Source organism: Pteropus vampyrus, unplaced genomic scaffold (genome assembly GCF_000151845.1).
Source record: "Pteropus vampyrus isolate Shadow unplaced genomic scaffold, Pvam_2.0 Scaffold25, whole genome shotgun sequence".
In the NCBI taxonomy this organism is placed as follows: Eukaryota; Metazoa; Chordata; class Mammalia; order Chiroptera; family Pteropodidae; genus Pteropus; species Pteropus vampyrus.
In genome coordinates, this window is record NW_011888806.1 from 3,801,092 (window position 1) to 3,814,050 (window position 12,959).

Below are 12,959 nucleotides of genomic sequence, written 5' to 3' on the forward strand. Positions count from 1 at the left end.
TGGCGCCGCCATAGCTGTGAAATCATCAAACTGGATAACAGAGGTCGCTCTGCCCAGAGGATTCCCTGAAACCCCGCCTCCCCCAACTTGCAGCTCTGCCCAAGCCACATCCAGGTGTATCCTCAGTGAGTCAGGTGCTCCTTGCTGAGATTCACACTGATGGACCTTGGTTTCTGGCGTGGCCTTTTAAGGCAACTGTAAACACAGCATCTGTGGATTGTTTGCTGAATCTGTATAGGTGGCCTCAGAGGCGCAGAGGCTTGGGCTAAGTTTGGCCTGCAGCTGAACTCCTCTCAGGACTGTGCCACTGGACACCTACTTCACAAATCCACACTAATAAGACTGGGAGACTTAGGAACTTCGCTTAGTACATAGAAACAGACATGGAAAGGCAGCCAAAATGGGAAGACAAAGAAGCAGAAGCCATATGAGAGAACAGAACAGAGATCCAGATATAATGTAGTCAAGTAACCTAACAGATGCAGAGTTTAAAACACTGGTTATAAATAAAGATGCTCAATGAACTTTCGGGAAGTGTAGATAAATTCAGTGAGAATTTCAACAAAGAGATAAAAAGCATAAAAATGGAAATGGAAATTATAAAAGGGAACAAGTTTAAATTAAAGAACATATCTGAGACGAGAAGTGTATTAAATGGAATAAACAAAGTGAATAAAGAGGAGGATCAAATGCCCTATCTAGAGGACAGGAAAGCCAATCAGGACACTCAATCAGAATGGCAAGAAAAAAGATGCCAAGACTATAAAAATAATTTAAGGAAGATATGAGACACTATTAAGGCTCCAAATATTCGTCTGATCAGCGTAATTGAAGAAAATCAAGATGTTGAACAGCCGTTTGAAGAAATAATGATGGAAAATTTCCCTAACCTGGTGAAGGAAATAGATCTAAAACTCCAAGAAGCTCAGAGAATTCCAAAAATCAGGGATCCAAAGAGCCCCACACCAAGACACATCATAATTAAAATGCCAAAGGTTAAATACAAAGAAAGAATATTAAAAGCAGCAAGAGAAAAAGAGTTACTTGTAAGGGAACACCCATAAGACTAGCAGCTGATTTCTCAAAAGAAACCATGCAGGACAGAAGGGCTTGGCAAAAGATATTCGACAGGATGAAGACCCAGGATATACAACCAAGAATAATTTATCCAGCAAAGCTATCATTTGGAGATGAAGGACAGATAAAGAGCTTCCTAGATAAAAATAAGCTAAAGGAATTTATTACCACCAAGCAAGCCAGTATTACAGGAAATGTTGGAGGGACTTCTTTAAGAAGAAAAACATGTATCAAAAACAGGAATAAATAGTAACAACTACATTCTTATCAATAAGTGCTTTAAATGGTAAAGAATTAAATGCTCCAACCAAAAGATAGAGTGGCTGAAAGGATAAGAAAACAACGAAAAAGAAGGGGATAGAAAAAGATATTGCTTTGATGGACCTAGAAGGTATTTAAGTCAGAGAAAGATAAACACTATATGATTTCACTTACATGTGGAATCTAAAGAATAAAAATAACTAATCAAAAACAGACTCACAAATATAGTGGATAATTTGGTGTCGGACAGAGGGGAGGGGGGTTTGAGGGGTTGGAAGAATGGGGTGAAGGGTTAAAGCAGTACAAATTAGTAGCTGATGGATGGTCAGGGGGATGGGGAGCACAGCATAGGGAATGTAGTTAGCATTAACATGTTGGCTAGGTGGAGGGTCAGGGGAAAAAGGGAACATTTGGGGGAATCGTTTTATGAACTATATAGATGTCTAACCAATGTACTGTGTATACTTGAAACTAAATTTTTAAAAATTAGAAGATGAAAATGGAATCAAGTGAAAATCAAATTACAAATTGTACTGTAAGATTTCAGTAAAAATGCAGATTCACAGAGAAAAATATCTTATAGAGAGGTGTTACTATTAGTAAGTTCTGGGTGTTGGAGTATGGTGTTACATGTAATTTTCTATTATATACACATCCTACTTTTGTAATAACAAAAGATGATTTTGAATTAAAAGGATTTTAGATTAAGAAGTTATGTCTTTTATGTTCAAATGGGAATTATTGTTTCCTTTAAATTAGGTAACTTGGGCAGATTTCTACTGGGAAATTTGCAGTACTACACTTTTAGTCTTTAAACCTGACTTGCTGGACATCCATCCCAGGCTGGTGACATTACGGAAGAAAGTCCAAGCGATTCCTGCCATTGCTGACTGGATACAACGAAGGCCCCAAACCAAACTCTAGGTGAGGCCTGCTGCCTCGATTTTGTTCTTCACAGCATTGCTCCCATCAGATAAGAAGCCACACATCAGCATGCCATAGTATACATACTACCCTCATTTGCTCCATTAAGACTTTCGCTTTTGCCATATTCTGCTGAAAGAAAGGAAGGAAAGAAGTGAGGGAGGGAGGGAGGAAGGAAGGAAGGAGGGAGGTAGGGAGTAAGGGAGGGAGGGAAGGAGGGAAGGAGGGAAGGAAGGAAATAAAGGAAGAAAAAAGCATTTAGTTGCTGGTATCTTTTTTTATCAACTGCAGAAAAATATTTTACCATACAAGCAGGCTTTGTTTTGCACTGGTTATGACATGCATAAATTTCAGTCACAATAGTTTATTAAGTAACACATTTTCCTCCAAAATGGTTTGGACTTCAGTTACCATGGTGTATTAACTGTAATTGTGTCAAGTATAAACTTTGCTGCTAGCTATTCAGTCCACAAATCACTAAGTAAATAAGGTGCACAGCATGACCAATGACCAATGCCACTTCTTTCAAAATGTTAGTGATTGGTTACTGCACATTTGTTATTCACACACATACACAAGTGAAGTGTGTAGTGGCATTGCCTACTTGTTTCTCAGTGACAAACCCACTTGATATTGTATGAAAATGGGTAACTGAAAAAGGGAACTTACTAGCAAAGATTTAAGTGCAACAAAGAAATGAAAAGTGAAATGCTGAAGTGAAATTCAAATTGAACAAAAATGGAAAGAGCTGACTGAGAATGCTGATATTGCTGCGGTTTAAAAGGTTCTAGAAGAACCTAGTGAAGGCAAACTTATCAACATAAATGAGGAAGGTGGTTGTGACAAATTAGATGAAGATATCCCAGAGGCAATGAGGCTGGAGTAAAACTTCATATTAAAGGAGATAAAAAAATGAGAAGAAAAGCCATAGACTAGGAGAAAATATTTGCAAAAGACCTACTGATAAAGGACTATTATTCAAAATATACAAAGAGCTCTTAAAATTCAACAAAATAAAAAACCTGATTACAAAAATGAACAAAAGAACTGAGTGGATAGCTCATCAAAGATATACAGATGGCAAATAAGCATATAAAGATGCTCAATGTCATTATGTCATTAGGGATTTTCAAATAAATACAATGAGATACCATTACATACCTATTTAAAACATCAATACCAAATGTTGGCATAGATGTAGAGCAACAGGACCTTTATTCATTGCGGATAGAAATACAAAATGGTAGACACCTTGGAAGAGAGCTTGGCAGTTTAGAAAACTAAATATGCTCTTACCATATGATCCAGCAATCACTTTGGTATTTACTCAATGGAGTTGGAAACATGTCCACACAAAAAGCTGCACATGGGTAGTTGTGGCAGCTTTATTGAGAATTTCCAAAGTTGGAAGCAACCAAGATGCCCTTAAAAACAGTGAGTGGATAAGTAAACTGTGGTGCATCCAAACAAGACTGTTAACCAGCACTAAAAAGCAATGATGTAAGGTAGACGGGCGGGGAAGGATTTAAATCATTTCTTCAAATAAACAAATAAAATAACATAAAATTAAATTAAAAAGCAATGATCTAGCAAGCCATGAAGAAACACAGGAGAAACAAATGCATATTACTAAGTGAAAGGAAGCCAAGCTGCATACTATACGATTCCAGCCACTTAACATGCTGGAAAAGGCAAAACTATGAAAACAGTAAAAGATCAGTGGTTGCCAGGGACTAAGGGGGAGAGACAGATGAATAGGTGTAGAGGATTTTTAAGGCAGTAAAACTGTTCTGTATATTATATTGCTGTATTCATTTGTAAAACCCATCAAATGTACACCACCACCAATGGACCCTAATGTAAGCAATGGACTTTGGGTGATTATGTGCCAATGTAGGTTCATGTACTGTAACAAATGTAACATTGTGGAGTGGGACCTTGATAGTGGGAAAGGCTGTGCATATATGGGGGCGGGGTACATGGGCACTCTGCACTTTCTGCGCCATTTTGCTATAAACCTAAAATTCCTCTAAAAAATAAGTCTATTAAAAGAGAAATTTTTAATCACTTTCCCCAAAGACTGTTTTGCAAATTTCAACCTGCAGTCATCTTTATGGCCCCACACTACCACAGAAAGTAAAAATTGCCTGTATAAAAAAATCACTTAAACGGAAATCTTTCAAATAACTGTATAACTACCCTTACCTCATTTTAAACCATAACTGTATTATTGGAATATCAAATGCCAGTTCAATTTACATGTTAACATTAATACTGGATTGTCTAACTCAGGATGTCATTATATATGGAAACAGACTAATGAAATAGATGTCCTTACACTTGAAATGCAAGGCAGAGGAAAGAAACAGTTGAGCAGACAAAAACAGGGAGAGAGTGTAGGGCAGGAAGAAAGCAAAGGAAAAGGAAAGCCCAGATAAGTCTCTTATTTAAGGTGCTTCTTTTCTCCCAAAAATGTTCTATGAAATGGAGACAAAAATGTGAAATACTTTATACATTAAGGATTACGCAGGAAAAACAAAGGGTATTTCACAAGTATTTTGCTTCTCTGCGTAATATTTTATCATTAGTGGCTATTAATAAATGATAATAGGTTAAAAGTGAATCTCATTGCAAAGTACTCTGTCATCAACGCAGACTACAGAAAATAAATATCTTTCACAAATATTCAAATAATGCTCTAAATAATAAAGGTAATGACTTTTCTTCCATCTTATGCATGTTCATTTCCTTGCACACTTATATTCCGACAAGCTTTAATAAAAATAAAATACAATGCTTATCTAAAATTATGAAAATTCAAAATAAGATAATCAGTCTGTTATTTACAAAAATCATAACTCAAATACAAAACACAGCAGGTTTCATAAGGAAATATTTCAATTCAATCATAGGATTAACATAACCTTTAGGTCATCTTTTTGCACTGAACGACAACGTATTCCATCATCCTATCCTGTACCCAAATTAAATGTCTCCTTACTGAGCAATTGAGAGAATATGAATGAATCAGAACAGTAACTGAATTGCATATTATATTTATAATCAGAAAAAAACACACATTTTTGGGAAGAACAAGAGTTAAAACAATCCATTCCTTAATTTTATGGACCATTTAAATGTCTTAAGGTCACACAAATGGAAACCAAATCTCCTGATACTCCTATCTAACTACTTATACAATAACACCAACAACTAGGAACAATATTAGTTAATGTTTCAATATAAATATCATACAGGCATAAAGTTATAAGTTCATGGGGTCAGGAATACAGTTATGAAAACACGTAAGGCCTATGTCTTCTATTTCTGTGTGACTTGCACTAAAAAAGTAAAAGTTGCTTCAGTTGGTCAAGATATTATCCCAACAACTATGGCTTCATATGCTCTCTTCACTAATAATGGGTTATGATGACATCAGTCCAATGAAGGGACTAATAAGAACAGATCCTAAGTAACAAACTCTAGTTTATAGAGAAACAGACAATATTAAACACATAATATGGTTTCATTTGTGTTCAATACTTTTTAAGGGTAAAGCAAGAGTTAGAAACTATTAAAAAGGGTGTGAAAATAGAACTTATGATCACAAATATTTTTATTAAGCCCAAGACATAATAAAGCATTACAGGGAGAGCCCAACTATATTTTGTTAGAGATAAAAATACGGATTTAACAGCAACAAAAGAAATAGCCTATCATTGAAGATACATTAATACAAAAAAGTTACAAGAAATCTATTATAAGATTTTAAAAAGGAATATTCCCAACAATTTGACCAAATGATTTGGGTACTGTGATACAGGTGGAGGTAGAATTACTATCTGCAGATTCCTTTTAGCCCTGTTATACTAAAATATATGGAATATGTTCAATATACCTTCAAGACTGGGTAAATCTACTGAGTCATGAGTTTTCAGAGTCTATAATATCTGAAGAATCACTATACGAGTTACATAAACCTTCTAATTCCAGATGATTGTATTACCTTAGCATCTTAGCAAGTCAGGATGCTTTGAAAGGATAATCTCCAATAATTAACAAAGCTTTGCTTTATAAATAAGTTTATTTATAATGATATTTACATAATAAAAACAAAACACATGAAACTCACAAGTTATACAAAGAAACTGATGCATAATAAAAACAGCAATATAGACCGACAGGCAAAAATTTAAAGAAAGATTTAATAAAGAGTTAAATATCAAGTAGACAACTTTACTTCTTCTAAATTTTACTTTGTCACCCACACTGAATTAGAATTGAACAATGGCTCTCTCTTCAGGAGGTCCTGTACTGGAAATTCTGGAAACTGGTAACTCATATTTTGATAAGAATATAAAGTCAATGACCTATTTCTACGCAGCACCTAATGCTACCTTAATATGAAGTTACATTCAGTCTGCTTTGGAGTGAAAGTGCCTGTTAATCTGTTCTGCCAGGCTAGAAAAAATGTCACCAACATTTCACTGATGTGTGGAGATGTGGCAGGAATAAACTACTATTTAGAGAGTAAAGAGAACTGGAGCAGAAGTGACTGGGCAACAGTTTCGAGAGAAGCAAAAGCCAGGAGAAGAAAATCAATGAAAACATGCACAAGAATAAGCAGAGTAATAAGCACAAGGAGTGCAGGTGGGAAATGAACAGAAGGAAGTAATCCATGGAGCAAGATAAGGGCATCTTTAGTTCTATTCACTGGAAAACAACTTAGTGCCTAGCCAAACAAATTCGTTTTAACAGAAGAACTTGGGAGTACCTGGGGACATTAGTATATGGAATGCCACCTTTAAATTCAGGTTGAGTTCTTGCTGGCAGTGGTGAACATCTGCTTCAAATAGCAACAAAATGAAAGCTATATAATCTATACAGCTGCATTCTTTAAACTAACATAATAAAAAAGAACTTCAAATGAGACAAGCAAAAACAAGACACAAGCATTGTCAAATAAGGCACATGTAAAAATCTACACACGTTATCCAGTGAAAGACAATATATATATATTTGGAGGTAGAAATAATTACAAAAATACTGACATTTCTAAAGCATTAGCATATTTGTTACAAACAATCACCAACTAATCCCCATTCAGAAAACTGTTTTGTAAAATGATTATTCAACATCGTTAGGACTACATATTTGTGACTTTTTTTTTTTTTTAATTTCACATGTGAGCATCGGGAGAATTCGGTTAGTGGCAAAAAAGTTGTCCACACTATGAGAAATGTAATATGGAAATTATAAAAAGTTATAAATGTTCATAAACCCCATGGTCACCATAATGTAAATGTCCTTGAGTGCACCAAGTTGATATTTCCTCATCAATCAGGAATTCACAAGTCTTACTTCACAGGCCCATTGACGTTTTTAGTAACGTGGCTATATCTGCGGGCATGCTTCCTTCATCACCTGCAGGTCAGAAAGCGGCATTAAGTTTAGTAAAAATTCTTTATGAACTATATTCTCTCTCTTCAATTTTCTCTACCTTTGGGGAATTCCTAATCATCTTCCAAGGCACAGTTTGCTTCAGTGTCACTCCCTGTTAGAAACCTTTCTAAATCCATATGTATATTATGGCTACTTTCTCTGTTCATGTTCATACTGAACTGCACAGCAATCTATAGGGTATGTTTCTGATTTGATATAGAGATATATAAAGAAACACATATAATTTGGATCATATCCTATTAATATCCACAAAGTATTTACTCAAGTTTGTGAAATAAAAACATTTATGTAACAAACTGAACAGTGAAAAAACAAAGACCACAAAATTCCTAAGTCCTAACCAAACATAAATCAGTCCATCCACATTCTGATTTCCAGTCCAAAGATATAATCACTGACTCAGATTTAACTGACATAGAAACAAAATTTTGAGTATAACATACAAGTTGAGGATTATAGTACCTGCTGTAAGTTACCTTTTCCCAATGTTTGCCTCATGTTTCAATTAAATGAGAACCCAGTCTTTAGATGCTTATCCAGGAATTATTGAGGATTTTCTAAGATGTGAAAACATTCTATGTCAAGATGGCATAGAATCTACTCACCTTTGATTAAATTTGGTTAATCAGATTGTTTTTAGATGAACTGATTTATCAGTATACAATGACAATGGCAGAGTTGGCAATTCATAAATATTTGTACATATAGCTATGATTTGTAGCTATGATTAATTTTGTAAATTACATGTGGCTAAAATGTAGCAAAACTCATCACTTCTCTCTCTCACCATCTATCCAGTTATAATCTAAAATTATGAGAGTACTTTTATCTACTCTTCTTTCAGTAAAAATCATATGCACAAGAACACAAACTCTCAGGGAATTCACTGATACCCTTGCCTCCAAGCTTGTCTGAGATCTGGAAATAGCCCATGAAGTCTAAACTGACACTTGTCCTAAATTAACTGACATCATAAATAATTGGACAAATCCATAATACAAGATGACAACAAGAATACAAATCTATAAGACTCCCCAAAATTCGATATTACTAGGAATGCAGGGAGAGGACAAAAGAAGGAAAAGGGTGGGGAGACTCTTCTAAATTTAAAAATACTAAAATAATAACAATAAAATGCAGTGTGTGAACTTTAATTGGGTCCTGTTTTTGTTTTTTTACAAAAAACTACAAAGTAGTGAGATGATCGGAAAAAATCCAGGTGTGGACAATGAATGATAATATTTGAAATTACTGTTAATTTTCTCGGATGTTATAATAATATTATGGAAAGTTCTAGAAACACAAAAATCTGACAAACATCTGAGAAAAATTATGGTCTTTAATCTTTCATAGTTCCATGGAAATGGGGGCATACATATAACATAAAACACTTACAGGCTCTATTACAAATATACCTTTTGTTTACAGAGGAAAAGGACCTCACCATGAGAAATGAAAAGAAGCATATACAAGTACTCTCATCAAGTAACTGTCAAATTTAAATAAGTTGCTATTTTAACAGACACACTGGATATGAAAATAACAGGTAAATTTTCAGACCAAACAAATTTATATAAGTACAAATAATTTACATGAAATATGATTACAAGTGATTGAACACACCCATCACCAGTGTTCTTATCTGAAATACTATTAAAATGCCATGGGGAAAAAAGTGGAGGGCATTAAACAAAAGAGAAAGGACAGAAGAAAAAGACAACAGCGGAGAGAGAACAGTCAATAAATTTTGGAAGATGAAAAACAGACAGAAAAATGAAAACTGACTTTAGCAATTTTCTAAAGTGCAGGTAAGTGGGAAATTCCTATACTTCATGCTCAGAATTCCCTTCCCTGCTAAAGCTTAGGACACGGAGGTAAGGGTGCTTCTGAAAGGTGCGGAACATATGGAGCTAAACACAGAGCACAGCGGTAGACACTTAAAGCCTGCCCAACAGTAAAGCCTGCCAGTCATGTACCCCAGATGTACAAGAGAAGGTTTACTCATTGCAAAATTTGAATTAAAGGAACACAGGGTGTGGTGATTAAACAGAGGACTGTGAAGCTGTAGTGGGAACAGGAAAATTAACTATTTAAATATGATAACAATCCCCCTGCCACCCTGATTCCCCTCAGCTCTGAGAATGTAGTCAGTAGGCTTATATTACCTCTCCCACCACCCTTACCTCACAAGAGTGAAGAACATTGTTTTGGGGAAATAAACTAGCCCATGAGAAACGACCTCTCATTTATAAAGATAAATTAAAGACAGTCGGAAGTCGGACAAACGGCTCCAATTAACTATGAATGTTCTATTTAAAGACTTACTATTAGGATAAAATCTATATATCTGGATATTTGCTAGCACTGCTAAAAGAATTTAACCTAGGTTTTTGATTGCTTTACCAAATTTAAAAAGATACCCTAATAAAATAATCAGGAAAAAAACACTGCCCAGTAAAATCTGCAGTGTTCACTCTTTCACGTCTGCTGGATAATGTGAAGTTGACAAGTTGCCCTCTCCACACAAAGCCGAGCTGTTAATTGCTTAAGTTATGATTATCCTACTCATCTTCACCCTTAAAAGTCTAACTCAGGTGTTTCTTACTCAGTTAAACTTCCTCTAATGCCCGTCGTCCCTAGTTAGCACAGCACCCTAAAACAAATGCTATATAGGAAGAATATATAATAATGTCATCATCATCATCTCTCTCTCTCTCTTTCTCTGAAGACAGATTAAAATGTACTGATCTCTTTATAGTATGGAATGCCTAACAAAATACTGAAACATAGTAAATATTCAATGGAAGTCGGCTGAATTGAAATGAACTAGTATCAGTATTAGGAATATCCTTATTCATTAGAACAATGATAAAATTGCTTATTTTCAATTAAATTTAACATCAAATAGGCAAGTGGAGAAGACTGCATGATAACTGGTCTGTAAAAGATACCCTACTGCTATCTACATAAAATAACTGGTAGAGCACTAAGAAAAAAAAAGGCCATGTGTCACCTCTATGGGAAAGCTGGGTGACAGAGTGAGATCAAGAGGCTTTCATTTGCCTTTTTGTATCTTTTGAAAATTGAACTATGTGAATGCATATATTTTCAAATATATATATGCTTAAATTTTTTTAACTTATAAAACTTTAAAATTCTTTTCAAAAAGGTGGAGTGGAGAGTTCCCTTGAGTTTTTTCTAGACCCAACTACTTCAATGTGAAATTATTAAATCTTAAAAACTTCAATATATTGTATTCTAGTACAATAAATATGTTAGTCAAATGAAATTAATGTAAATGTTAGAGTTCTTAATAAGTTAATGTTATGCCATCTATTTTAAATCTTTTGACTCATAAATATTACTTTTGTAGTAGGTAAACCATAAAATTGTAGATAAAATTATAGACCCAATTTTAATTTTTATGTCTGGAATGTTTTGGTGTCAGAGATAAGAGATGGAATCGCAGAATTTTCCAAAATCAAAGTGTTTACATAAATTCTGGCAAAATGATCTTAGTCACTGTAGCACTTCTGAAATGTATATGCTTACCTTCTCCCATGCCATCCCTAAACTGTATGCCAGTTAAGAGCTCAGACCATCTTTGTTATCCCTTTGCTACTGCTAATTTAATGCCTTTTCATGTGAATAAATATTGAAATTTCTGTTTATAAATAACTTACCTTCATCTACTGTGGTCATATCTTGTTCTAGTTTCAATTTCTGTTGGTTAATTTTTAGCATGGATTCTTCAATTGTCCCTTGGCTTATTAATTTTATAACTAATACTTCTCTAAAAAAATAAAAGATATGTCCATTAGTTACTAAATACAAAATTATTTGGATACATATGAACAATATAAATCATCTCAGAGCTCAATAAAAATTTGAAAATTTTATTAAAAATATATCTATAAATTTAAATTCTCCTTTTGTTCAAACTACCTAAGATTGATATTTTGAGCATGTCACTTTTAAAATTCCTTTCTTAATTGATCTAAGAGAAGAAAGATACCTGTACTTGAAAAATTACTGGTAAAACGATATTACAACAAATAGTTATACTACGGCCATGCCACTCTGAACAAGCCCGATCCCGTCTGATCTCAGAAGCTAAGCAGGGTCGGGCTTGGTTAGTACTTGGATGGGAGACCACCTAGGAAGATCAGGTGCTGTAGATGTAAAAAATAAAAAATAAGGGATTGTAAGCTGGCAAGGTCCTTGCAATCTGTGAGGTCAACCAAGGGATGCCTCGCCTAAAACAAACAAACAAACAAAAAAAACAAAACAGTTCTAGATTCAGATAGATATTCTATTTTTAAAATAAACATGCTTTGCCTATCCGGTTCAAAGAAATAATTCAGTACAAAATATAAGTGTGGTAAAGTACAAAGATTAAAGTTTTAGTCCCACAACAGGTACTGATAAATGTTTGGTTCATAAAGGAATAAATAATGTCCCTTGGAAATACTGTTAAATGCTCCACAAAGAAAACATTGTTGGCTGCTTACATGTGAAAGCAGAGTTGCATTGTAGGTTTTTTTTTCACCTCTATACGGTCCTGTGACCAATGTCAAAATTAACCTTCACCTAAAATATCTACAACTAAAATTATTTCTTAAAAGGTAACAGGATAGCAATAGTATGTATATTACCAAGTCTATTTGGCTCTCAAATGGTTCAGCAAGCAAGACTTTTTAATTATTAATCTTTTTCAAATGGGTTGGATCATGGATAATACTTCCTTTTCGTTAGCTGCAGAATTATTTGGGATGGAGGTGGGAGGTTATTTTGTTTTAATTACTAGAAAATGAATAGGTTACATAGTGACATTCATATTCAATGGTGCTGGTATGAAATACATCAGCAGCCATACTTTGGTAAAAATATTAAAAGGCAGGACATCCGATAGACTATATTCTAATATTCTATACAAATTAACTTGTCTTTAATTAAAAATAAATTTCAACTGAAAACACTTACTTAGTCTGGCCTACTCTATGGCATCTATCCTCTGCTTGTTTGTCATTGTAAGGATTACAGTCAATATCGTGAAGTATAACAACATTCGCTGAAGTCAGGTTTATTCCTAAGCCACCAGCTTTCGTTGACAGCAGGAACACAAAGATATCCATATCGGTATTAAACTCATCAATTAGATGAATCCTGTAAGATAAATATGTTGGGTTAAATCTTACTAAAAGGTATATAATTAAAACTGAAAACAATCATAT

General features: G+C 34.3%; 2 protein-coding genes and 1 pseudogene across 5 annotated transcripts in view; 2 read left to right on the forward strand and 1 right to left on the reverse strand.

The window, feature by feature from the left end:
* The window catches only part of HPGDS (hematopoietic prostaglandin D synthase), a 32,208-nt gene extending 29,812 nt beyond the window's left edge, over positions 1-2,396 (forward strand). For all 3 annotated transcript variants that reach the window (XM_023528404.1, XM_023528403.1, XM_011356278.2), the window contains one exon: positions 2,098-2,396. In XM_023528404.1, the coding sequence (XP_023384172.1) occupies positions 2,098-2,262 (165 nt within the window). In that variant the 3' untranslated portion in view covers positions 2,263-2,396. The remainder of the gene's footprint in view (positions 1-2,097) is intronic.
* A 3,931-nt stretch (positions 2,397-6,327) lies between these two features.
* The window catches only part of SMARCAD1 (SWI/SNF-related, matrix-associated actin-dependent regulator of chromatin, subfamily a, containing DEAD/H box 1), a 63,672-nt gene continuing 57,040 nt past the window's right edge, over positions 6,328-12,959 (reverse strand). For both annotated transcript variants that reach the window (XM_023528426.1, XM_023528425.1), the window contains exons 20-22: positions 12,709-12,891; positions 11,409-11,518; positions 6,328-7,686 (exon numbers count right to left, since the gene is read on the reverse strand). In XM_023528426.1, coding sequence (XP_023384194.1) covers positions 7,625-7,686; positions 11,409-11,518; positions 12,709-12,891 — 355 coding nt within the window. In that variant the 3' untranslated portion in view covers positions 6,328-7,624. The remainder of the gene's footprint in view (positions 7,687-11,408; positions 11,519-12,708; positions 12,892-12,959) is intronic.
* Positions 11,788-11,906, forward strand: LOC111737344 (annotated as a pseudogene).